This window comes from Podarcis bocagei (assembly GCF_964188305.1).
Source record: "Podarcis bocagei genome assembly, chromosome: 14".
Lineage (NCBI taxonomy): Eukaryota > Metazoa > Chordata > Lepidosauria > Squamata > Lacertidae > Podarcis > Podarcis bocagei.
Genome location: NC_138139.1, coordinates 37,456,209 through 37,481,928, shown reverse-complemented (window position 1 = coordinate 37,481,928; position 25,720 = coordinate 37,456,209). Strand labels below are relative to the sequence as shown.

General features: G+C 44.0%; 1 protein-coding gene across 4 annotated transcripts in view; it reads left to right on the top strand.

Annotated features, from left to right (window-relative positions):
* Nucleotides 1-25,720, top strand: part of DNAAF8 (dynein axonemal assembly factor 8) — a 92,045-nt gene that overhangs the window by 27,959 nt on the left and 38,366 nt on the right. For 3 of the 4 annotated variants that reach the window (XM_081169826.1, XM_081169824.1, XM_081169825.1), the window contains exons 11-16: nucleotides 5,795-5,989; nucleotides 12,937-13,083; nucleotides 18,740-18,934; nucleotides 20,990-21,106; nucleotides 23,213-23,357; nucleotides 23,727-24,036. In XM_081169826.1, coding sequence (XP_081025952.1) covers nucleotides 5,795-5,989; nucleotides 12,937-13,083; nucleotides 18,740-18,934; nucleotides 20,990-21,106; nucleotides 23,213-23,357; nucleotides 23,727-24,036 — 1,109 coding nt within the window. The remainder of the gene's footprint in view (nucleotides 1-5,794; nucleotides 5,990-12,936; nucleotides 13,084-18,739; nucleotides 18,935-20,989; nucleotides 21,107-23,212; nucleotides 23,358-23,726; nucleotides 24,037-25,720) is intronic. The other variant, XM_081169827.1, reaches the window with a different exon arrangement.

Below are 25,720 nucleotides of genomic sequence, written 5' to 3'. Positions count from 1 at the left end.
AATCTTTCTCTTCCTCAAGTGTCACCTGGCAGCAGCCATTCCACCAGGCTCCCTCAGTGGGAGAGATGAGAAGCAGGGCTCATTGCCAAAAGACTTTGCCAACAGACCGGTTCCTTCAGGCACCTCCTTCCCTGGGCTGTTTCTATGCCAGCTGATGATTATAATAACTACTACTTAAGAATCGGTGCCCCCCTCCCTTGTCCCTTTCCCCTTGTGTGACACTTTTTTAGATTGTAAGCCTGTAGGCAGGAACTATCTTGTTTTAATTGATTGTGTGTAATCTCTTCTGGCACCCTTTTTGGCAGAAGAGTGGGGAACAAATGCTCTAAATAATGTTGATGACTGGGTTGTAAGGTTTGTCTCTTCTTCTGGAGCAAGGAAGGCAGACTTCAGGCTTCTGGGATCTGCTTTGTGTTTTACTAGAAGCACAAAATCCACCAACACATCCTGCATAAAAGCCCACTCCTGGTTACCCTAAGCTTTCTTTTTTTAAAAAAAAAATTTTTTTTTTGGTTTTTCACAATTTATATAAACACAAACAATACACAATACAAACATACAAACACAAAAACAAACATGTATAATTTCAAATCCTTTTTTTCTTAAAACCTACTTCGCCGACTTCCCCATACCTCCCCTTTCTGCATCCCGATTCCCAAATTTGTTTCAGCCAATCCTCCCCCTTAATTTTATCTAATTTTCCCTTATTCTTTCCTTTTACTTAATCTTTTACAGCTGTAGTCCCCTATTTTTCTATAGCCACAACATTTTAGCACTCATTAATTTTACAATATTTCTTAAGATAAATTTTAAATTTCATCCAATATTCTTCCGCCGTCTCTTTCCCCTGGTCTCGGATTCTGCCAGTCATTTCAGCCAGTCCCATGTAGTCTATGACCTTCATCTGCCATTCTTCCAGAGTGGGTAGATCTTGTGTCTTCCAATACTTTGCGATGAGTATTCTTGCTGCTGTTGTAGCATACATAAAAAAAGTTCTGTCTTTCTTTGGCACCAGTTGGCCGACAATGCCCAAGAGAAAGGCCTCTGGTTTCTTAAGGAAAGTACATTTAAGTACCTTTTTCATTTCATTATATATCATTTCCCAGAAAGCCTTAATCTTTGGGCATGTCCACAAAAGGTGAAAAAAAGTACCTTCAGTTTCTTTACATTTCCAACACTTATTATCAGGCAAATAGTAGATTTTTGCAAGCTTGACTGGGGTCATGTACCACCTGTAAATCATTTTCATAATATTCTCTCTTAAGGCATTACATGCCGTAAATTTCATACTGGTGGTCCACAACTGTTCCCAGTCAGCAAACATAATGTTATGACCAATATCTTGTGCCCACTTTATCATAGCTGATTTCACTGTTTCATCTTGTGTATTCCATTGCAACAGCAAGTTATACATTCTTGACAAGTTCTTAGTATTGGGTTCTAACAGTTCTGTTTCTAATTTAGATTTCTCCACCTGGAAGCCAATTTTTCTGTCTTGTTTGTAAACCTCCATTATTTGATAATAATGGAGCCAATCTCGCACTTTATCTTTCAGCAGTCTAAGCAGTCTAATTTTCCTAACGGCTGGGTGTCAGAATCCTTGACAATCTACTGCAAATCTCCCAGAGATCTCCCTTCAATCTGATTTCAGTAGGCGACTGAGACGCCTCCATCAGACCTCAGCCAAGTGCTATTGTGGGATCCATGGGCCAAAATATCCAGAGCATCACAGGCAGATGGCATGGCCAAAGATGGGCCTGTGGTCATGTTCTGCAGAGGGAAGATATTTTCAGCAGCTTCCGTCAGTGGTGAGTGGCTCAAACTGAGGAGCCAAGCCTGGAACAGCAGTTATTTAAAAAGGCTAGCTAGGCCTGAATTAGTTCCTCAGGTCATCTGATCGTGATGGGCTGAAGAACATCTGTAACATCTCTGGCCATTACCAAGGCAATGCTGCTCTGTCTTAGAACTGCCCTCCGTAGTCCAGGGTGAGAGTGTGGCCTTGCTGCCAGAGTCTCCAGTTCACTTGGTGGTCTTGCGCCCACTTAGCTGTGAAGCTCCCTAGGCAGCCTTGGGCAAGTTGACTTGCCTTTCTGACTAACCTGCTTCACAGGGTTGTTGTGAGGATAAAATGAAGCCTCACATGGGACTTCCGGGGTGGCGCCATCGGTAATGGCGGATTGCCTCTGATCCGGGGGGACTGGCTCTACGGAAAACGGGTCTGTTCCACTACGGCGAAGTGGGGACCCTTTAAAAAATCACAGGCGGATGAAGCCTGTGACCATGGGACTCGGCGGGCACCTTTCGCGGCCCCTCAATTCGTAAAAGGAATCCAATTATGGGCTCCGGAGCGAAGAGGGGCTAGTGGCGCGGTGCTGAGAGTCAACTGCTTCTTCCGTGGAGCGAAGCCGCACAGCCGTTGCCGGAGAGCGCTACCTTTTTCCTGGGACAATTTGGCTACAAAAACAACTACCCGTGAGCAGATCAAATTTGGACAGTTGGACTTTAAACAACGATCTGTGAGTAGAATGGAAAATTGGATTAAGAAATTCTTCTTAATTTGGCACTGAAGTGGGAAGGTCTAAACAGGAAGTCAGCCTTCCTTTCTTGTAGATAGATTAAAGCAAAGACATGGCAAACTAGAGTTTAGAAAATCGTTTGTAAAGGATCAACTTTCATCATCTAAAACTACTGAACCCCCTTTGGAAGCAGGAGAAGAGGGGGGGGGTTTTCCGGATTGTTTAAACCTGCAGAAGAGAGTGAAAGAAAAGTAATTTTCCACCGTCTTGAACCTGGGAGCGGGGTGTCAGGACAGACGTTTTTGGGAAGTTCATTGACTACAGACAAATGTTTTTGACAGACAGTTAAAAGAAGAGAAACATAGTGATTCCATTGTTCTCTTTCGCATTTTAAAGGAACAAATATTGACAAAATATCTGAAAAAGGAAACTTTGTTGTTAGATCTGCTGTTAAAAAAAAAGAAGAAGAAAAGAGATGGATACAAATAGAAGTTCTTCCCCTAGAGGGAGCTTGTGAAACTGTTATTAAATTTGAACTGGGGAGCTTCGCAGCTGCAATAGATTAAGATCGTGGGAACAGACTTCTGACCTTGCATAACAATGTACTCAGAGGCTCCGGTATGTGCTTTTTGCAAGACAAGTGCTTTATTGGAACATTTACATGAGAAGACGGATTTGATGACTGTTGCGATTAGAAATTTTGGACAAGTAGTGGGTATCTATATAGAACCCACCCAGGAATCAACTCAGGAGTGTGCTCTGACAGATCAGATGAAGGAGGAGGTTGTTGCTGGACCTCGGGTGGCAGAGATGGAGGGAGCTGTGGCCCAGCAGGAACATGAGTTGTTGGATCTGACAAACGAACTTGGAAAAAGCCAGATTTGGAGAGATAGAGTTTTGTTTGGCTTGGAGATGGGGGGCTGGATAGACCCCCCTATGCAGGGATGTCTTGACTTTTCAAGTCTGGCAATGGGCCGTGAGGAGTTTGGGGTTGTGGGGGTCCTCAACTCTGGAGGGACCTTGAAACATGCTTTTGAATACCACATGGAGTTCAGTGTGGACTATGGAAAAGGGGCTGATCTGTCGAGAAGGGACAAAAATACTGTCAAGTTGGAGTTTCCACGAGTGAAAGGACCAGGAGACAAAGTAAAGTACAGGTATAAATATGAAGAAGATCTGCGGAAGGGACATAGAAGAGACTTAAGGGCCTCGGACATAAGATTACCAGGTTAATGAACTAGATGGATGGGATAGAAAGGACTGACAAAACCCAGGACCAGGAGGAAGAGACGTTGGATGAAGATTGGAAGAAAGTTTAAAAAAAAATTATTTAGGATTGTTTTGTAAAATTAATGAGTATCAGAAAAATGTTGGAATGAAATTATTTGGCTTTAGCAGAAATGCTAAAAAGAACTATGCAAGAATATGCTATGGTTATGAGAAATTGGTATAAATAAGATTTAAGTTTTAGGGTTTTTTATAGTAAGATAAGGTTAAAATAGATTAAGGTAATTTAATGACAGAATATTATGAAAAATGGGAAGGATTTGCTGTGATAATTAACAACTAGAATACAAAAAAGGGAGGTGTGAGGAGGTCGATGAAATAAGGTAATGACAGTTAAGGATTTGGGAATATTGGATCTGTTTTTAAATTTTTGTGGATTATTTTTGTTTTTTGATTTTGATGTGTTATGTGTTCTGTTTTTGTTTTTTTGACTTTGATTTTTATCAATTTGTATTGTTTGATTGCTGTTTGTTTTTCTCTTGTTTTCTTCTTCTTCTTCTCTTTGTTTTTTCTGTAATTTTAAAATTCTTAATAAATAGCATTTTTTTAAAAAATAAAATGAAGCCTCACATAAACTGTTGTTGTTTGACCCTCGGAAGGACACATACAGAAGGATGCTTCTGTGGGGCAATGTTTCTGAATGTGTGTGTGTTATATAGCTGCTTAGTATGCATTATGTATGTTCATTATGTATTATGTACTGTTAGAAATTCTGTAGCAGGTCTGTAACTGGCCCTGAGTTGTGAATTGAATTGGGTCAATTTGGGTTGAGGCAACCCCAGGTTGGATGAGGTCTATCTGGAGTGATCTGGGGGGGGGGCAGTCCAGTGGAGAGGAGAGGAGGAGTGGAGATGCTTACAGGCCATCTAATCACATATTTAATTAGGGTTTTAAACCCTAATTAAATAATGTGCAAGGCCTCTGAATTTATTTGGGTCCCGGGATCACACTGGATTGAATCAGGGCCACCCTGAAGTGCTGGATTGTACAATTATGTATTATCTATAAAGATGTGTTGCTTATTTTTATGACTTGTATTTCTATAATAGCTTTCATTTTTTGGTATGAATATAAAGTTATGTATTGATATAGTTTATTATCTTCTATGTTCTAGAGTGCCCTGTGGACTTTTGACAAAGTGTGGCATATACATTTTAATAGTAACAGTGCTGCTGCTGCTGCTACTATGTACTCAATCAAATAAGTGCTTTGAGACTTGAGACTTACATTAAGTTTCAGCAGTTTCTGTGACCAGCCCAAAACTCAGTCACCCAATGCATATTCTGTGCCCTCTTGTTTTCACACATGGCTCCCATTGGAGTGTGCAAAGGTGGAGACATCTCACCAGAAAGGCAAAGGGAGCCGCTGGCTGCCGGAGGATTTCTCCAGAACTGCTAAACTGCCTAGAGAAGTCAGTTCCCATTTAGAAGTGTGCAGCAGATGTATCATTTGGCAGATGTCTGCAGTCAGTAATTTGCCACTTGTCAGTGATTGCCTGCTAAGTTGCCATGACCAAAGCTGGGGTGAAAATAACAGCGAAGGATACGCTTAGACTTGTCCATAAGCAATTTTCTAGAAACCTCTCCAAATCTTAACTGTTCTGTATCCCAAAGCCAAAATGACAGTCCTTTAAGTCCACCTTTTGTATTCTTTCACCCGAAAGTTTGATTTATTTCCTCACATTTTCTACAGAGAACATAAGAAGAGCTTGCTGGATCAGGCCAATGACCCATCTAGTCCTTGAAGAATTCCCCTCCCAAAGCAACACTTCCAAGAGTGGTTTAACGATCACTCCCTCTTCACAGGAAATTTTGGGAATTGTAGCTTTGGGAGGGAAGCTAGGGGTCTCCTATCAACTCATCACATTTTTAACAGACTACAGCTCTCATAATTCTTTGTGGGAAGCTGACTGTCTAAAGTAGTTATCAGAGTGCTTTACAGGTGTGGTGCAATTGTTGTTTGAGTTTGATATTCCCGCTCTCTTTTAACAGGAGGCCTCCTACCTTGCCCCTGTCAACACACTGCCCACCCCAAAAGGCGCCAAAAGAGAGATGCTGCTCATGACCATTTGGTTATCTAGCTGCGGACAGGTTGCCCCTTGCTGCCAGCAGACCAGCTTCTTTCCCGGAACCCCCTTGGCAGCAGCTAGCATCTACCCTGCAGTTGTGACCTGGCTCCTGTCTCTGGTGAGTGGAACAAATAGCTTCTAGGAAGTGTTGCAAACTGAAGGCAGGCGTCTTTTCAGGACAATCTCTTAGCCAGATGAAAAGGGAGATATAAAGCTGCAGTGCAGATATGTGAGATTTCCAATAAATCAGAAAGTTGCTACTAGCCATAATGGATCTTGCGGGAGAATTAGGACAGCAGGATAGTTCAGCTGGTAAGAGCACAAGGATCTGAATCCCATGGGTTCGAGCCCCACGGTAGACAAAAGATTCCTGCATTGCAGGGGGTTGGGCTAGATGACTTGTGGGGTCCCTTCCAAGTCTACAATTCTATGATTCCAGAAGCCTTGTGTGACCTTCCCAGAGTCCGGTAAGCAAGGCTTAAAATGTTCCTTCCATGGCTGGAAAACATGACATGGAAAGTACTTTTTAAGCAGGGGGATCCTTTGAAATCTTGGGCGGCCCTTCTATGGGGTTTTTCCTGCTGTCCTGCCCCCTTTTATTTGCTTTCCAAGTTTTGATGATCCGTGTAAAGCTGTGATCGTGTTTGTAAAAGCTGCATAAGATGAAATCAACCTGTGCAGCTTTGTGCAAATGCTAAAGACGCATCTCATTACCCTGGGCTTTGACACGAGGTAATAAAATCATAGAATTGTAGACTTAGAGGGTCATCTAATCCAATCCCCTGCAATGCAGGAATTTCAACTAAGACAAAAGGTAAAAGTAAAGGACCCCTCAATGGTTAAGTTCAGTCAAAGGCGGCTATGGGGTGCCCCATTACGGATGGCCATCCAATCAGATGGGGACAGCATCTGCTTGCCTCCAGTCTTCAGGGACCTCACTTGTTCTCCAAGAATTCTCAATGATCATAGACAGAGGCTCTGAGATTACATCCACAAGCTTCTTTAGTACCCTTGGGTGCAGGTCATCAGGCCCTGAAGATCTGAATTCATTTAAAGTAGCCACCTTTTTCCCTATCTTGGGCTGCATCACTTTGCATCATTTGTTCTGTTATCACCAGGTTCCTTTCAGATGAAGACAGAGGCAAGTAGATGTTGAGCAGTTCTGCCTTCTCTCTGTCACCCAGTAGCATTTCTCTGTCTTCCCTACGCAAAGGACCTACTACTTGCTTGTTCCTCTCTTGCTTCAAACGTAGCCGAAGATACCTTTTACAATTATTTTTAGCCTCTCTTGCAAGCCTGAGCTCATTCTGAACTTTGCCCTACCCGACTTTCTCCCTGCGACTATTGGCTACTTGTGTATACTCCTCCTTCGTGATTTCCTTTTTCTTCCATTTCTTATACATGCCCTTCTTAAAGCTCAGCTTATCCGTAAGCTCTTTATGCAGCCACACAGCTTCTTTAGAAGTCTTCCACTTTTTTGGTATAGTCTGCTTTTGTGCCTTCAGTATTTCATCTTTAAGAAACTCCCACCCATCTTGGACTCCCTTCTCTTTGAGTATTCCTGATTTGTGTTTTTGAGACCCACCTTGTTCAAGTGATTGTAATATGTTTTAACTGTTTTTAATTTTAAATGTTTTTAACCTGCCCTCAATCTGCTGGTGAAGGGCAGGTGATGAATTTAATTTAATTTATTAGTAAATAATATTTGAACTCTTCCCTGAATTTTCAGCTTCTTTTTCTTTTTCTAAAGAATGAAAGCCTCTATCTAACCCTTTCACCCATAAGGGGAATTGTGCAGGCAATATTCTATCCTATTTCTCAATAATAAGCAAAATGTTTACTCCTACTTTCAGTGTTCTGGTCAGCGGTCTGGAAGGCACCAGAATAATTGACCAAAGCTTGGCAGTGTTGTTTTTTTTTTAAATTTCATTTGGAAAAAAAAATCAATGTTTAAAATGATTTAATAATTTAAATGCATTTGACTGCTCGAGCACGATCCAGCCAAAGTTAAGCACTTTTTATGCTCAGTCAATTTCAGTGGGAAACTTAACCTGGAAATCTTATACATGTCTACTCAGAAGACAGTCCCCACTGATTTCAGTGGGACTTACTTCCAGCAGGTAGGCATGCATAGAAAGTTGCTGCATTAAGCCTGGGTATTTGAAGGCTGCAATTCTAAATCTACTGGGATAACTGGTTCGATTACCCGTTGAAACCCTTTATTATACAAAATCTGTAGTGTTTGGCTTGTGAATCTGGTTGGGGGGGGAGACTTTACCTGATGCAGTTACTCACACAAGATGCTCGTAGGTAAGGAAATAATTATTGTAAGAAATATAGGAAAGGGTTCTAGTCTGAGTCTACAGAAGAACAAGGCAGTTGTGCTTGCTTTTTTGTTCTCTCAGAGGATAGTTCAGAGATGACCACTCATTTTGAGGTCTGAAAGAGAGGTGTGAGAAGGAGGTTTTACTGAGGATGCAGCCTAAGATGTATCAGTCTAAACAACAAAGAGATACTTAGAGAAGTCAGCATGGTGATAAAGGTACAGGGATAGTTGGGGAATCTGAATGTTACTCACTTTGTCTGTCTTTTTTTAAAAAAAGATATTTATTAAAGTTTCCAATTTTTTACAAACAAAAAGAAAAAACAAACATAAAAATATTAAAAACACATAAATTTCACAACTTATTTTCTTGTGACTTATTTCCCCGACCTCCTCATACCTCCCCTTCTTGTATACCCAGTTTAAATTATTTATACAGCAAATCCTTATCTCAACATCTTAAATTACTGTAGCTTTAAATTCTTACTTACAAAAGAAAAGTCATTTTATCATAGTTACAGCTTGAAACCACTTAATTTCAATCCAGCATCATTCTACATTCCTCACTTTGTCTGTCTTAATTTCATGCAAACTCCTCTTCATACAAGTTGAGTTGCTCCCAAACTGCCAACAGAACCCCTTTACCAGTCCCATTGAATGCAGCGACACTTTCTTCTGAGTAGGCATAGACTTTATTTATTGATTACACCAATGGATATACTGCTTATGGGACACAGGTGGCGCTGTGGGTTAAGCCACAGAGCCTAGGACTTGCCGATCAGAAGGTTGGTGGTTCGAATCCCCACGACGGGGTGAGCTCCTATTGCTCGGTCCCTGCTCCTACCAACCTAGCAGTTCGAAAGCACACCAGTGCAAGTAGATAAATAGGTACCTCTCCGGCGGGAAGGTAAATGGCATTTCCGTGTGCTGCTCTGGTTCGCCAGAAGCAGCTTAGTCATGCTGGCCACATGACCTGGAAGCTGTGTGCCGGCTCCCTCGGCCAGTAAAGCGAGATGAGTGCGCAGCACTCTTTCTAGCTGTTCTGGCTTCTGGGGTAGCCCGCGAAGCCTCTGCAGGGCAGCGGGGAGCCTTCATCCCACTGCCCTGCGGAGGCTTCGCGGGCTACCCCAGAGCTGCTCCAGAGCTTGTCGGGGCTGGCGGGGGAAGCCCAGGTTCCCCCCCCCAGCCCCAGGGACCACACATTCGCCCCATAAGACACACAGACATTTCCCCTTAGTTTTTAAGAGGAAAAAAGTGTGTCTTATGGAGCGAAAAAATACGGTGCCTCACTGCCGCAGGCCCAGCTGTTCAAGTCACCTTTTGAGCAGGCACCGCAAGGCACACTGGCATGCTGGGTTGTCTGATTACTCCTTCTTTCCTGTCCTCCTGATGCAGCCTTCCAGCAGTGCTTGCAGTTGACCAGGATGGAGGCAAGGCTCCTTTCCCCTCGCAGCCTGCATTTCTCAAGGAAATATATCATCCTCCAAATCTGCCTTTCTTCCATCTTCCACCCATGACATCAATGGCTCAGCTTATGCAAAGCAGGGCTTCCAATCCTCTCTGGCTGCTTCCAAAGTCAATAGGCTGAATCTGGTTCTTAGTTTCCAAGTCACGTAGAAGAAAGGGGAGGGGGAGAGAGGAAATCAAGGGGAAGAAACAAGCCAAAGATAATTAAATGTGATGGTTTAGAATGGAATGGAGTTTTTCCTCTTCTGTTTTTTTGGTTTTTTTTTGCCTAGTGTCAAAATTTGGTTTCTATTAAAATATGTAGTCAGAGCGACGAAGGTCATTCAATCTGTGTTTTTAATTAGACTTTGCGTGAAATTGCTTGTAAAGGGTTAATCAGTGAACTGTCAGTGCTATAGCTGTCAGATCCAGAGTTTCCTGGGGAGAGGAACTGATTGCTAAACCACTTGTAGCCTTGGAAGAGGAATAGGGTGTGTGTGTGTGTGTGTGTGTGTGTGTGTGTGTGTGTGTGTGTCTCCTAACAAACTCTCGCTCATCACCCTTTAAAAACCACAGTTCCCAAGATTCTTTGGGGGAAGCTGTTGTTCTAGGAAAGAAAGGCCACCTTCCTTGTCCTGTCTGTTGAAGTGGCATCATAGGGCTTAAAATGTGTGTGGATGTGGCATAAGTGGAACATCCTCCTTCTATTGCCCAAGATAGAATCCCCTGAAAAACTATTTTCTCATTCAAAGTGGAAGGTGACTGACAAGCTTACAACTATTAATGCACATTACTGGGGGAATAGGAAGGCTCCCTGGGAAAAGAAAAAGCCACGCACCAGCTCTTCATAATAGCGTAATCACTTAGCATTGATTTTCAACGGAGGTTATTGACCCTATTATCATCAATAAGGGCAATGTACTGTGTTGCTGCAGGAGAGAACATGCCAGTCGATAAGGACTCTCTGTTCTCTTCCTAGGAAACTTAAGAGTGAGTTACAGGCTTGCTCTCTGTTGCAGAGCTACCCAAAATGCAAACGTTGGAAGCAATGATAAAGCACATAGCCGTGACGGGACCCTGTAATTTTTAGCTGTCAAATGTGCTTCTCATATAGCTATTTAACTTGTTTATCTACCGTATTTTTCGCTCTATAACACGCACCCGACCATAACACGCACGTAGCTTTTAGAGGAGGAAAATCCGTAGGCATGCCACCCTCCATTCCCTCCATAACACCCACAGACATTTTCCCTTACTTTCTAGGAGGAAAAAAGTGAGTGTTATGGTGCAAAAAATACGGTATTTGGTAAGATATCTATCCCACCTTTCTGCACTGCATTTGCAGCGCTCAGGGCAGCTTACAATTTAAAAGGGCAAAACAAGTCTGGCAGATTTGTTGTTGTTTAGTCGTTTAGTCGTGTCCGACTCTTCGTAACCCCATGGACCAGAGCACGCCAGGCACTTCTGTCTTCCACCTCCTCCCGCAGTTTGGTCAGACTCATGTTTGTAGCTTCAAGGACACTGTCCAACCATCTCGTCCTCTGTCATCCCCTTCTCCTTGTGCCCTCCATTGTTCCCAACATCAGGGGCTTTTCCAGGGAGTCTTCTCTTCTCATGAGGTGGCCAAAGTATTGGAGCCTCAGCTTCACGATCTGTCCTTCCAGTGAGCACTCAGGGCTAATTTCCTTAAGAATGGATTTCTTAAGGAATGAATGAATGGCAGATTAAAAAGGAGTGGGCTGTATTCAGCTAACCTAAGTTAGTCACAGCCATTCATTTAAATGGGTCTACTCTGAGTAAAAGTTAGCTGAATTTAATCCAGCACCGTTGGGCTGTATTCAGCTGACTTTTGCTCAGAGTACACCCTTTGAAACTAATGGTGCTGAGTTCATCATGTCCATTAATTTCAGTGGTTCTGCTTTAAGTAACCCCCAGTTATTTAACAATAAAAGGAATAAAAAGGGTGGCCAGTACAGCAGGTAAAAGAGGTTAAAAAGAGGTTGTCATTAAAACTGTTGAGGCCAAGTGCCCGCTGTAATATTATTATATTATTCATTTAAAATGTATAAATGTCTCCCAAAGCATTAATGCAGCTTACAGGGGGGGAAACAATGAAATCATCACTAAAAACAGCTAAAAAAACAAATTTCAAACATTCAAAAAAAGGAAAAGTGAATCAGAGCCTCTAAATGGAGGCCTGGATTAATGGTGTCTGGGACAGAGCTCTCTTGGATCATGTTATGCAGAGAGGGCTATTAGGGGTCTCCCAAGCCACTGTGTGGAGCGGCCAAAAGTGAGCTCGCTGAAAGTGGGGTAATGCATGAGGTTCAGGATCCTTGCACTAAGATGAATGTGCACAGGCATGAGAGCGGAGTGATTAGAATATTACCTTCCCCTGCTTCTGTTCTGTGTTTTGCTTTGTACAGTGTAGAGCAGAGGTGTTGTGGTCCAAGGTCATAGTGGGGGCGTTGGAGACCCATTACTGTTTCTGCCGCCAGCATTCTAGAGCTGCCCAAACAGCACGAAAGGGGAGCTTTTCAACCACTGAGAAGAAGTCTTCTCACCTTTTGTGCTGATGGAAGCCAATCAGAGTGAAAGATAGATGAGTCAGCCACTGAGGATTGGCTCTCAGGGTCACTCTGGAGAGGGTGTGTGGGAAGAGCACTGGGTGGGAGTTGTTCTGCGTGCTCCAAAGCTAAGCGTTTAGGAACAATGGGAACACAAGGAGCTTCAGTTTGAAGAGATTGGTGTGCAATTTCTGTTACACACAATAGAACTTCAAGGAAAACACAAGCTAAGTCACTCTGAAAGAAGATAGAGGAGTACCCCAAATGATTTCTGCATGCACATACACAGAAAACAATAGACCTTGCTGGAAGGCAACACACGGAGATCTGCATTGATCATTGCAATGCATCCCTGATTATTCTTATTGTGTAAGATTATTGCATAATCTTAGAAGGGGACCTGATTGTGGCTGGGTTTGGTTGTGAGAAGGTCATGACTGTGGCTATCGTGAAGGGACCCTGTGCTTCTGATTTTGCCACTACAGTACTGCTGCAGAGTATAATAATAATAATCATAATAACAATTTTATTATTTATTCCCTGCCCATCCAGCTGGGTTGCCCTAGCCATGTATGGCAGAACATGGCTTTTAAAGGGAGGAAGATGACTGGCCGGACCCCAGCCAGAGGAAAAGACTCCTATTCTGCAGAGTTTCTTCTCTACTTTGACCCAACTCAAGTTAGGCTCATGATCGGTTAATCCATGTCATCTTTTCAAATGCAATGACAGGTACCCTGCCTGGGAGCAAGAGGAGAGAGCAAAGCACCATTCCAGGTCTTGGGGCTGCAGCAGATCTGGTATAAGGATGCCCTGGCACTCCACGCTTGTTTAACACCAGTCGGCGAGTCGGAAGTCCACAGCAGTTGGAAGCATGAAGTAAGCAGCAGCACTGCAACTGTCTTTCTGTTCCTCTGTTGAGTAAGAGCCGCTGTTCTTTGTTCAGTGCCATAAATGTGCCTCCCTAAATTTAGAGAGGAGGCCCTCTAAAGCGCCAGTGGGGTCTTGAACCAGGGAGTCTGGCGACCAGGTCCATGACTGCTGGCATCAAGAGGGAGCTGCTGGCCCAGTGGTGTCTCTGGTCTGGTACCTCCAAGAATGTTGTTCATGTCCACAGGCTGCAGAAACTGAAAAGATCTGTAGCAATAGGACAAACAGAAACTGATAATAGGATGAGCAATAGGGCACCTCCACAGATTCTTCAGCGGAGGGTCTTAAGTCAGAATGATTACAAACGACTTTGTAAAAGCCTTTTTGCAGACCGGTCACAGCAGAACACCAAGGCATCTCACCATCAGCACAAGGGCTAAAAATATAATTGGGGTTTCACCAAACTTGCAAAAGTAGCAGGAGTGGGATATTTAACCCTTCCCTGTCTGCAAGTTTCCTCATGCTCAGCTGCTGCCTGCAGCTGCTTTTCCCCACAAGGCAAACATGCATTCAGAATGTCAGCTTTAGGTGGCTGGTGGGGCTGAGATGGGGGTTTAAAGTAGGGCTGTCGTACTTTAGGCCCCCCCCCCCAAGATTGTAATGAGATTTGGAAGGGGCACTCACATGAATTTAAACATTCTCACTTTCCCTTTGTATATTAGATGGATGAGGGTTTTGTTTTTTTAATGTCCAAGAAATGTGCAATGTCTGGGAGCAGCTTATTTGTTTAGTTCTTACTGTTCTGGTTTTGTTTGGATTTTTCTCCCTTGTTTTTATAATTGTATGATGATATGGTTGTAACCTGCCCTGGGACCTTCTGGCGAAGGGCAGGTATGAAATCTTATCAATAAATCATCTGAAGCATTGGCAAGGATTTTTGTTCTTGTCGTTTGAAAAGAAAGAAAAGGAAAAGCAACAACAAAGCCCAAGCACCTCCTATTTAAAGGTAATATGAAAATTCGTTAAATTCACTTGCCCACCAAAGACTAATATGGTTTTGGGGAGGGGTGTTTTCACTGCCCCTTCCCAAGAATTTATGAAATTTGGCTGGACTGTATACTTCAGCCTATCACTATTTGAAACCCTTTCATCTTAGCCTCTTTTCGCCCAACTGATCTTCTGGATTCTTGGACTCATGGATGCATGAAAGAGGATAGGAAGTAGTGAAGTGGGGAAGTGAGGGGGGGAGGGCTAAGCACCTCTCCTCCCATTTATTGCTTCTCTTCTACAAATCACACCCTCCTCCTTGACAATTTCAAGCTGTTTGGCAGCCCAGGTGCCGAGACACAGGTCTGTTGTCACCATGGGTCTAGTTTAGTTGGGAATATTTTATAATACTTTTGGTGTTCTAGGATGCTTGCAGAAATGCTATATGCTTTCTCAGTTACAATCACATGGATGCTGAAAGCTGTACTCATCCACAAGTTAAGAGTGTGCATGACTTGCTAACTGGGAGTATATAACAATAAAGTAAAAAAAAAAAAGCCAGACACAAGGATTATCTAAAAGAGCATTGCCTCAAAGCTGCAGGTCACCATGGTTATTGGCGAATTCAAAATCCTGCACTCCCTTTACCTTCTAATTGCTGGGGTTTTTAAAAAAGAAGTGCAGGAGACAGAGAGCAAAGAGGGTAATGATTAAGGCTTCAGTGTGTATTGATCATCCGAGGAGAATCACCGGAAGCTACTAATATTTTGACACTTCTGACTTAAGCAGTTTAGTCCAATCTGGTGCTTAATATTTCAGTGGCGTTTAAAACCCTTCACCCCCTCCCCACCCTGGCTGCAGCAAGCATTTATCATTTGCAGCTGAGGACCTGGCTGCCAGAGAGCAGTAAAGGCCACATTTCCTGCAGTGTGTCATAAAACCCGTAATGTGACAGCTGTGGCTGCTGTGCTCTCTGCTCCCCCTCCTCTTTTGCCTGGGGGAAAGTGATTGATGCTGATTAAAAACTGCAATAAACAAATAAAGGCAGCTTTCAGGGAGAAGGGAATTTGGGGGTCCTTAGAGCAGCTGGGCCCAGAAGCACCCACCAAACAGCAGCAGTTTTCAGATGATAAGGGTGCAGGTCCACGCCATATGTTTAAAGCACATCCAATGTGCATGTTGTTGTTGTTTAGTCGTTTAGTCGTGTCTGACTCTTTGTGACCCCATGGACCAGAGCACGCCAGGCACTCCTGTCTTCCACTGCCTCCCGCAGTTTGGTCAAACTCATGTTAGTAGCTTCAAGAACACTGTCCAATCATCTCGTCCTCTGTCGTCCCCTTCTCCTTGCGCCCTCAAATTTTCCCAACATCAGGGTCTTTTCCAGGGAGTCTTCTTTTCTCATGAGGTGGCCAAAGTATTGGAGCCTCAGCTTCTGGATCTGTCCTTCCAGTGAGCACTCGGGGCTGATTTCCTTCAGAATGGATAGGTTTGATCTTCTTGCAGTCCATGGGACTCCCAAGAGTCTCCTCCAACACCATAATTCAAAAGCATCAATTCTTTGGTGATCCAATGTGCATGGCTTTCCCCAATGAATTCTGGGAGCTGTGGTTTGTCAAGGATGCTGAGAATTGTAGCTCTGTATGGGGAAACTATGGTTCCCAGGATTCTAGGCAGGGAGAAGCAAGGGGTTGCTCAGGCTAAGAAAGAAGGGGACAGGGGGGGTTGGGGAGCCAGTGTGGTGTAGTGGTTAAGAGCGGTAGACTCGTAATCTGGTGAACTGGGTTCGTGTCTCCGCTCCTCCACATGCAGCTGCTGGGTGACCTTGGGCTAGTCACACTTCTCTGAAGTCTCTCAGCCCCACTCACCTCACAGAGTTTTTGTTGCGGGGGAGGAAGGGAAAGGAGAATGTTAGCCGCTTTGAGACTCCTTAGGGTAGTGATAAAGCGGGATATCAAATCCAAACTTTTCTTCTTCTAAGTGGGAACATGAAAGAGGTGTGTAAAATTATCCAGTGGTGTGGAGACTGCTGCTAGAGAGAGGTTTTTCTCCTGCTTCCATAGTCCTAGAATAGGAGCCATCAAATAAAGCTGAATGTTGGAAGATTCAAGCAAGCAAAAGGAAGGACGTCTTTGCACAGTGCATAGGTAAACTGTAGAATTTGCTCTCATAAGAGGCAGGGACTGTCATCCACTTTAATGGCTTGGATTAGACAACTTCATGGAGGAAGAGGCTTATCAGTGGCAACTAGCCATGATGGCTGTGTTTTGCTTTTAGCTTCAGAGGCAAGAAATACCAGAATATCATTTGTTGGTATTCACAAGTGGGGTGGGTGCTGATGCACTCGGGTTCTGCTTATGAACTTCCTTCAGGCATCTGATTGGTGACCTTGGGAACAGGAAGCTGGAATAGATGGGTCTTTGGCCTGATCCAGCCAGGCTGTTCCTATCAACGGTTATAGCAGTACAACTAAGGACTCTGCTGGTTCCTTGGGGCACCTGGATCCAGCTGTGCTGAAGAACAGCAGTACCACCTTGGAATGGGGAGCAAAAGGGCCGGAAGCATCAGAGATGGTAAAAGGCAGGCTGGTGCTCTGATGGCGTGGCAGTCTTCATGCCTAATGAGTGGGACACATTGCTGGAGGAACAGTACTATAGCAGCAGCCCAACCACTGCTGCTTCCTCAGGACCACAACGTCTTCTCTGGTTGTTCTTGGGGTGGCAATCAGCGGGGACTGGTGCCCATTGTGCCTGGTAGGGTGGAAGGCAGGGAGCCCAACAGTAGGGGGAGCCAATGACAAACAGAGCCAACTCATTCTAGTTTTGTCCCCATCCTCCCTCTCCCTGCTGAGTTCTCTAAGGGTCAGCACTGAAACTGAGGAGGAGAAGCTGACAGCCAGGGGTACCCCTTAAACTGGTTGTAAGCAGTTAAGGCAGGCGATGGCTGGTGGAGGGCAGACTGAGCTTGGTCAAACTGTGCCCCATTTGCTCTAACCAACCAACCTCCACTGGTGGCACTGCAGCGTAGGAAATACCATGCCTAGTAGCTCTGTCAGCCTGCAAGCTGCCTCAGTGCCACAAAAAACAAGCCTCCTGAGCCCCCTGTTGCTTTACAACAAGCTTTGTATCTGGTGTTTGCCTTCTCTTACAAAGGTGCCTTCAAAATTCTGTCTGCCAGCAATGGATGCTGTTGTTCCTCTTCTTATTTGAGGCATTTGTACAGCTGACATTCATACCATTCGAGAGGGAAAACCTGATGGGAAACGCATAAACCAAATCTTTCCGAAATGTCAGTTGCAGCAGAGAGAGAAAGCAAATAAACACCCGGGCGCTGCTTTCTCCTTTGGCAGCCTCCCTGGGGGGTTCTTTTGTTGCTTGGATTTAACTCTCCAGCCTTTCTTGGCAGTGGCGACATGCAGCATCTCTGTGACCTCCTTTAAAAACACTTTAATAGACACCTTGTGAAAAAAACCTGACATGTTTATCTCGGCAAGTTATCTCCTTGGGGACCATTGCCTCATGGATCTCTTCATGTGGCAGAGAGCTTTTTTTGTTTAAGAGTTGGAGGAAAGAGTTGTTTAACAATGCTTCATCTGCTGATGAGTTCAAGGTCCTTGCAAGACAGCCTTGAAGAGTATTCAAATAATATATACCTGCTTTTAGCTAGGTTAGCGCCCTCAGATAAGGAGAAGGATGTGAGGGAGAAAGTCTTACTCATTTGATCTCTGTGTGGACGTGCGGTTGGGGGTCCTGTGCCCTTGCAGAACAACACCTCAGAACCTTCTGGAACTAACAAGCATGAGCAAGCACTCATGGCCCTGTCTTGAGGAACATATGAAGATGCCTGATCCTGAATTAGATCATTGGTCCATCTAGTGCAGGCTTGTTTTCACTGACTAGAAGCAGCTGTGAAGAGTTTCAGATGGGAGAGGGGCATTCCCAGACCAACCCGGAGATGCCAAGAATTGAATCTAGACCTTCTCTGTGTAAAGCAGATGTTCAGCCACCAAGCTACTGGCCTCCCCCTAAAAACTGATTCTAGTCCTCATGGTTCCAAATAAATGGCTGATGAAACTAGAAATGGCTGATATAAATAAGGAGATGCATTATACTGAGTCAAGCCATTGGTCCATGTAGCTCTGTATTGTCTTCACCAGGGATGGGGAACCCGTGGCCCTCCAAATGTTGTTGGACTACAACTCCCATCATCCCTTTCCATTGGCCATACTGACTGGGGCTGATGGCAGACGGGTCACAGTTTCCGAATCCTTGATGTATACTGTCTAGCACTAGCTTTTCAGATTTCCTTGAGATTTATTTTCTGTCCATGCCCATGATAATCCACTGGAGTGCCCTTTCCTGTTGGGGGAGCGGGAAGAGACCAAAATTCTGCTGGTAACATCTAAGGAAGGATGTGTTTCACAGTCTGTTTATGAACTATACATTATCTTTTCGATTTAGGCAATTATAAATGTTTGTGATTCCTATACTACCCACTGCAAATAAGTCTGCTATGTACTAATGCACAAAATATGGGAAGCACTGCTGAGCTGTATTAAGATGCTAATAAAATCCCCTCCACTTTTATGTCCCAGAATACCATTTCCACTTTGCTTCTCATTCTAGGTATTTTGTTTGTTACCAGAGGACCAGGCCATTAATCTTGTGTTCCTTTTTTGCAGCCCAAGAACTCCCTTCAGGGAATGTCTCTGTTCCATCAGCAGAGTTCCATGTTTCTCTCTCAAATGTCTCTCTTGGATGTTATCTGGTGGAAAGCACAACTGGACAGTCACATGCAGAATCAGTCATACCCCTTCCTTCCTGAGATTCCTCCCATCCACCTCAGCCGCTTTGCTACCCTTAACTCAGATTCCATGGTAACGTATCCATGCTTTGCCTTTGCCCCTGTTTACTGATGCTGACATGGGATGGGCAAATTTGTCAATTTCCGTTTCTCATTGCATTCTCATTTGCACATCAGTTTGCAATTTTTTAAAAAAGTCCTCATGAAAATTCATCTGGATTTGAGCTCAATTTCCCCCCTAATATGTTTTAATGCAATTTTGTCTAATATACACATTTTTGCAAAGCAATTTCCCCTGCCATGATGCATTGGATTTTTAAGCGCACCATCTCCTAGTATATACATTTTTGTACATATTACTTGGCTGGAGAACTGCATTGCAAAATCTGGAATAGTGTGCATTTCAAAGGCTGTGTTTCAGTTCTTGTACTGTTTCAGAAATTAAGAATTTGGAAGATTTGGCATCAAATGTGAACTGTATCAAACTTCTTCCCCATCCCTACCAATGGCAGCACTGCCAATAGTTTTAATCATGGTTAAACAAAGAAGGAGTGGACTGATGGATTGCACAAGCTTTCTCCCACCTGCTGCAGCTCAGAAGCCCAGGTCCAGCTAGGGGCTGGCATAACCATCTTCAAGAGCCTTTCATTCCACAGAGCTGGCATGCTAATGTAAGCAGTGTGTTTGCCATGAAAGCCTGGAAGGATGGTGGAGTGCTAGGCTAGGCTCCAGGCCAAAGGGCTGCCCCTTTAAGCCTCCGTGCTCCTCAGTGAGAGGGCCTAAGATGTGTAGTCAGGGAGGAAACAAAAGGGTTGAGTTGAGAAAGAGAAGCTATTGGAACAGGTTGTCTGCTCCTTGAGCTCTGTCCAGGGTGCTGAAAGACCTGCTTTTCTTAACCTCCTTATTCTACAGCAGGGGTCAGAAAACTTTTTCAGTAGAGGGCTAGTCCACTGTCCCTCAGACCTTGTCGGGGGACGGACTATATATTTGAAGAAGAAGAAAATGAATGAATTCCTATGCCCCACAAATAACACAGAGATGCATTTTAAATAAAAGGACACATTCTATTCATGTAAAAATATGCTGATTCCCGAACCGTCCACGGGCCGGATTTAGAAGGCGATTGGGCCGGATCTGACCCCTGGGCCTTAGTTTGCCTACCCATGTTCTGCAATCTACAGGAACCCTATCCCTGATGAAAACTTTTCTCTGTTTCTGGCTGCTCTTCTTTTACACTTGAGGCTGCTTGCAGGATTAGTACCTGTCTGACTATAGCATGAGATATGCCTCACACAACAACAATAAAAAGGAGGGGGAACTGTCCACTAGGGCACAATCCCTTGAGAACAGCCATAGCTCAGTGGTAGAGTATTTGCTTTGCATGCAGAAGGTCCCTGATCCAGTCCATAGAAACCCCAGAGAACTGCTGCCAGTCAGTGCATACAGAACTCAGCTAGGTGGTTTGGCCTGCTATAAGGCAGCTTCCTGTGTACCTAAATTCTCATGTGTGAATGCCACTGGAATTAATAGAGTTGATAAGAATATAGTTTCCATTTCAATGGAATTTATTTATTTATTTACATTCCACCTTTTCATATCAAGGTGGCGCACACACCTCTCCCCTTCTCTGAGTAGACCCACTGAAATCAATGAAGACTGAAATCCATTTATTTCCATGGGAATACTCTGAATATGACTTAGATACAGCCCAATCTTATTCAGTCCAAGGTGGATGAGTTTACAAAGCAGTTTGGATGAGCCATTGTGGCCATTAGTTTAACAGCAAATGGCCTTTTAATCCCCAATGCATAGTGCTCCCTTTGAGTGTAGTCACAGATCTGTAGAGATTCTGGGTGCAACATGCTGGAATTTCTTCCTGCTGGGTTTATTTGCCCAAAAGTGTCAATTAGGGCAAATGGTGCCACTGGATTTAGCTCGGTCTCCCTAGCATCGGACTGGCTGGCACAGAAGCAGCAGAGGAAATGATGTGTCAGTGACTAATGCCTCTGCTACGCCATCTCTTCTGATTTCAATCCTTGGCATTCACTGTACTGTCTTTATTCTCAGTCCCTGCCTTTGAAGAATCAAGATAATTCACAAACAACAGCTCTCCCTTTGTGCATTTCAGGCGCTGGAGAAGGCCTTTGCAGTGCCAGCTGGGTTTTACTGGCAGACCGTAGAGACGGATGAAAAATACTTCCCCAGCAGCAGTGATATCAGAGAGAGCAGCGACACAGATAGTGAGGTACAAAAGAACCAACTCCCACCCCACAAAATATCTGCCTCCTTGCTTCTTCAGAAAGCCCAGGTCATTCATACTGTGCAGGACTACATCCTGCCAGTGTTAGGTCATTCAAAGGTCATGACAATTCTGTATGGAAATGAGAACTTTCTAAAGCAGGTGGCCCTCAGAAGACTGCCTGTGAGAAAGGTTGCCCACCCCTGCCCTAAAGAAACAACCAGGAATACATTATTTCACATTATTCTATCCTGTATGCCATGATCATTAATTCAGAGGCCCAAGTGAAGTGAAGCAGCTGACCAGGGAGCTGGGGGCCTTCTTTGTGGTGGCACCACTGTTGTGGAATGCCCTCCCCAGAGACACTCTCCTGAAAGTTTCTTTATGGTCATTTCAGTGCCAGGTGAAAACTTCTTTTATTCTACCAGGCCAGGTCTTTGTCCAGGGTCCTGACCTGACCTTAGTTTCCAGTCTATTCAGGAGCCCTGGGTCTACCGCTCTCCATCTTGCTTGGGCCATCACTTGATCTCAGTGGTGGATGTCACTGTGGTTCAGGACAGATGGACCAGATAGATCCATACCTTCTTATAACCCTAAGTGTCCAGATGATTTTTACAGTTTGAACTGGTTACAACTGTGAGATGATCTAGATAATGTAAACCAGGGACAGGGAACCTATGGCCCTCTAGATGTTAGTGGACTCCAAAATCCATCATCACTGTCCATAGGCTATTTTGGCTGAGGGCGATGGGAGTTGGAGTCCAGAAACATCTGAAGGGCCACAGATTCTCCATTACTGATTCAGACAGAGCCAGGGCTGAAGAGGGTTTCAGAGGCTACTGGCTTGGGATAAGGCCTTATGTAAACAAGTTTTGATAGAATAACCTGTGGGTTGCAGAAGCAGGTGCTGAGGTCAAGTATGTCCTTGCAAATGATTTGCAGATTCCAGCTTTATTTTTTATTATTAAAAAATAGGATCGGCATCCTTTATGCGATGGGGAATTAACTGCAGGGTGGTTTCTTATTAGTCAGTTGAAGGCAAAGTCAATACACGGGGAGCTGTAATTAGTTAGATAGAGCAGAGTGGGTTTTATTCTTCTAGCTGGAGAAGGCTTTTTATTACTTTAGTAGATTTATAACTGTATTTATTATAATGGAGTAAACCTCAAGATGCCTTTACGGAGAAGGAGCATTTGGTAACACTCCATTTCAAGTGCCCGATAATGATGAATTGATTGGGCGTTTATTGGCATAAGAACAAAGCTAGTTCTTGGAGGTAATTCAAAATAAAGTGTTATAGGAAGAATGCATATCCTCTAGTCAACCCAACCATTAGAAAACAGCTATTCTTTCAGGAGCTAGACCCACACACTTCTATAGAAAATGTTTTGTTTCAGTCGGTAAGTCTGAAATCAGATCAAACACAATTCCAAGTGAATCACATTCCTAATGGTGTCTTCATTTCAGCTGGTGGTGGAAGAGTGAATACTTTGGGACCAGCAATGTAAGTGCAAGGGATTTAGGATAATCCTAATCTCTTGCAAGGCTGGGCTTAGAAAAACAACTAAAGCCAAAGGGTATGTGCCATTACAGTGGTACCTTGGGTTAAGTACTTAATTCGTTCCGGAGGTCCTTTCTTAACCTGAAACTGTTCTTAACCTGAAGCACCACTTTAGCTAATGGGGGCCTCCTGCTGCGCCGCTGCTGGCTGATTTCTGTTCTCATCCTGAAGCAAAGTTCTTAACCTGAGGTACTATTTCTGGGTTAGCGGAGTCTGTAACCTGAAGCGTATGTAACCTGAAGCATATGTAACCCGAGGTACCACTGTACTGTGTAGACCAGTGGGAGTTGGCAGCCCAAAACATCTGGAGAGAAAAAGTTGGGGGAGAGGTGGATCTGTACTAACTGCCAATGGCTCCCCAAGGTTTCAGAGAGGGATCTTGTTTTTTGGCTTCATCCCTTTCAAAAAGGTTGTGTTAAATCTGTGAGGATTCTCTCTCTGAAATCTGAAAAATAACCCTTAATTGTAAATTTTAAAATGTCCCCTCCTCCTAAGCGTGTGACTGTCTGGAGCCCTATCTGTTTTCTTCCTGCTTTCTGTTCCCTGCTCAGGTTGCCATGGCACTGCTGTTTGAGACCCTTCTCAGAAGCCCCCTGGCTGTCCATCACACACTCCAGCTGATTCTTGCCTCTGGTTTGGATATCTGTGGATTCCGCCTGCTCTACCCACAGCCGGACATGTTCCTCTCTAGCACAGGTGAGAGGCATGGAGTGTCTGGGCAACTTGGACTGCAGCACAACAATGGTAGGCAGTTATTGAGCCACCATCGGTAAACTTCAGGTACATTCTCACTGTCATAAAATAGTAAATGGCAGACAGTTATTAAAATATGGCAAACATATTGGGCTGCAGCAAGGAGGGAAGAGAGGTAAAGCATCTGTTTTTCATATAGATGATGCCCGGTTCAGTCCCCGGCATCTCCAAGTGGGAAAGACTCCTTTCTGAAACCCTGGAGAACCACTGCCAGCCATTGTAGGCAGTACCGAGCTAGATGGATGGAGAGTCTGACTCTCAGGTTCTTATGTTCCATTTTGTGTCTTCACCTCTCTTATTTCTCTTCCCCAGTAACACCACCGTCTTGTTATACCCAAGAGAAAGGGCCCTCTGCGCTAGCACTGAGCCTGAGAGGCCCAAGAGCCCGTGGCATCCTGCAAGATATCATGGGCCCCTCTGACGCGCAGCTGGCCAGAGTTACGGACTGCCACTCAATCAGCGCAATCTATGGTTCAAGCCGAGCCGAGCCTCTTGCCTACCTCCCTCACATGGACAGCCGAGTACACAGGGAGCTGTGCTTCTGGTTTGGAGGGAGGGTGAGCTGCGACGGGACGCTTCACGGTGGAGTTCCAAATCCTGTTGGCAAACGCAGCAAACCAAGGTGACAATCCCAGATGGGTGTGAGGTGCTGGAATTCTGCGAGAGTAGCTTGTGGGTAGTATTGAGCTGAAAGATCTCCATGGAAGGAAGTTTTTAGTGAAGAATCGGTGGAAGGGAATGTTAGCCAAGTCACTTAAATAACACAGATGGAATCTGGGGAGAAAAGTCCTGATAGTACTTCACTGAGGTTACTGAGCAAAAAAGCAGTGTCTAGTTTAAGGAGAAAGGAACAGGGAGGTTTTGTCTTTTTTTGTTCAGTCCTTGTACATAGCAGGGAGGCATTCAACCAAACATACAGAGGAAAACTCCCTCAGAATTACATAGCCAATCAGACCTCATGTGACCGCAGTGAAGATCATGCCACTCTGCCTGGTTGCTAAGCACAGCTTCCAACTGTTCCCTTCTTGATTAGTTGACTGTTGAAGGATAGCCATGTTTCAGTTCATGCATTGGTTTAGGAGGTGTGGAATTAAGTAGGTTCTCATTGAAATGCAAACCAAATCTGATTTCTCCCCCATCTGTAACTGCATCATCATGTAATGTATTTCCAAGGGGGATTACTGAGCAGGAAAAGTGTGATGACACAGCTATCAATAGGATCACAGCTGCTTCTTGCTTTGGGAGCAGCAAAACTAATTTGGAATTATGTATTTTTTAAAGCAGACAATCTATTGCTGACCCCCCTTTCCCCAGGAAGCCAGTCTCGGCTCCTGAATATTTGTAGAAACGCCCCACCCCCACCCCACTTTTTTAAAAAGTTGTGGGAATTTATTCTAGGGAAAGTATGCTCCAAATCACACCATTAACTTGAACTGACTGTAAAGATTTCAGCCCTGACCATTAGATTATGCTTGTAATTTTGAACACCCATGCCCAGAGAACTTTCTTTGAGAATTTTGAGCTGCTGGTTGGACAAGAGAGAGAGAGAGAGAGAGAGAGAGAGAGAGAATTTTCCTATTCCATTACCAGCTCTGATGTTCTGTACATTTCACCTTGCTGCTTCCTTCCTCAGCTGGCCAAAAAATGTGTGAATCTGAAAGATGGCTGTGAAGGCTTTTTATCAAGGCTATAGAGGCTGAGGGGTGGTGAGAATAGATATCGCTTGCCAAAAAAATTGCTGTTTGCTTTGGTCTTTTGATGTGATGTTGGCAGGTGTAAAAAGGACTGGGCTGTGTTTGAAACTTTGCAGTTCTATCCTTGTTGCTCTGCCACAGGATTTTAACTACATCCTATTATAAACTTCATCCAACAAGCCACTTCATCTCAAGTAGGGATGGATGACTCTGTCAATTTTGGTTGCTCACAGTTTCTCATTTTTCCAAGCTTAAATTCGGTTCCCCCTATTTCTGCAGCAATTTATCAATAGCTGTGGGTTGTTTTGTTTTTTTAATACTCGTGAAAATTCATCAGTATTTTAGTGTGAGTATTTCATAACATACACATTTTCATGTGTACTTTTGACCAATACACACCTTTTTGCAAGCACATTTCCCTAAAATAATGCATATTTGTATGTTTTTTTTAATGAATGTCTGCATTTTTATGCTCACTGTCACCTACATTTTTGTACGCATTGTTTGGCTGGAAAAATGCATTGCAGAAATTCACAGAAGGGTGAATTTTGAAAGATAATGGTCTCTTGATTAAGGTATTGCTCTCTGTAAACCTCAGCCCAAGTAGTTATT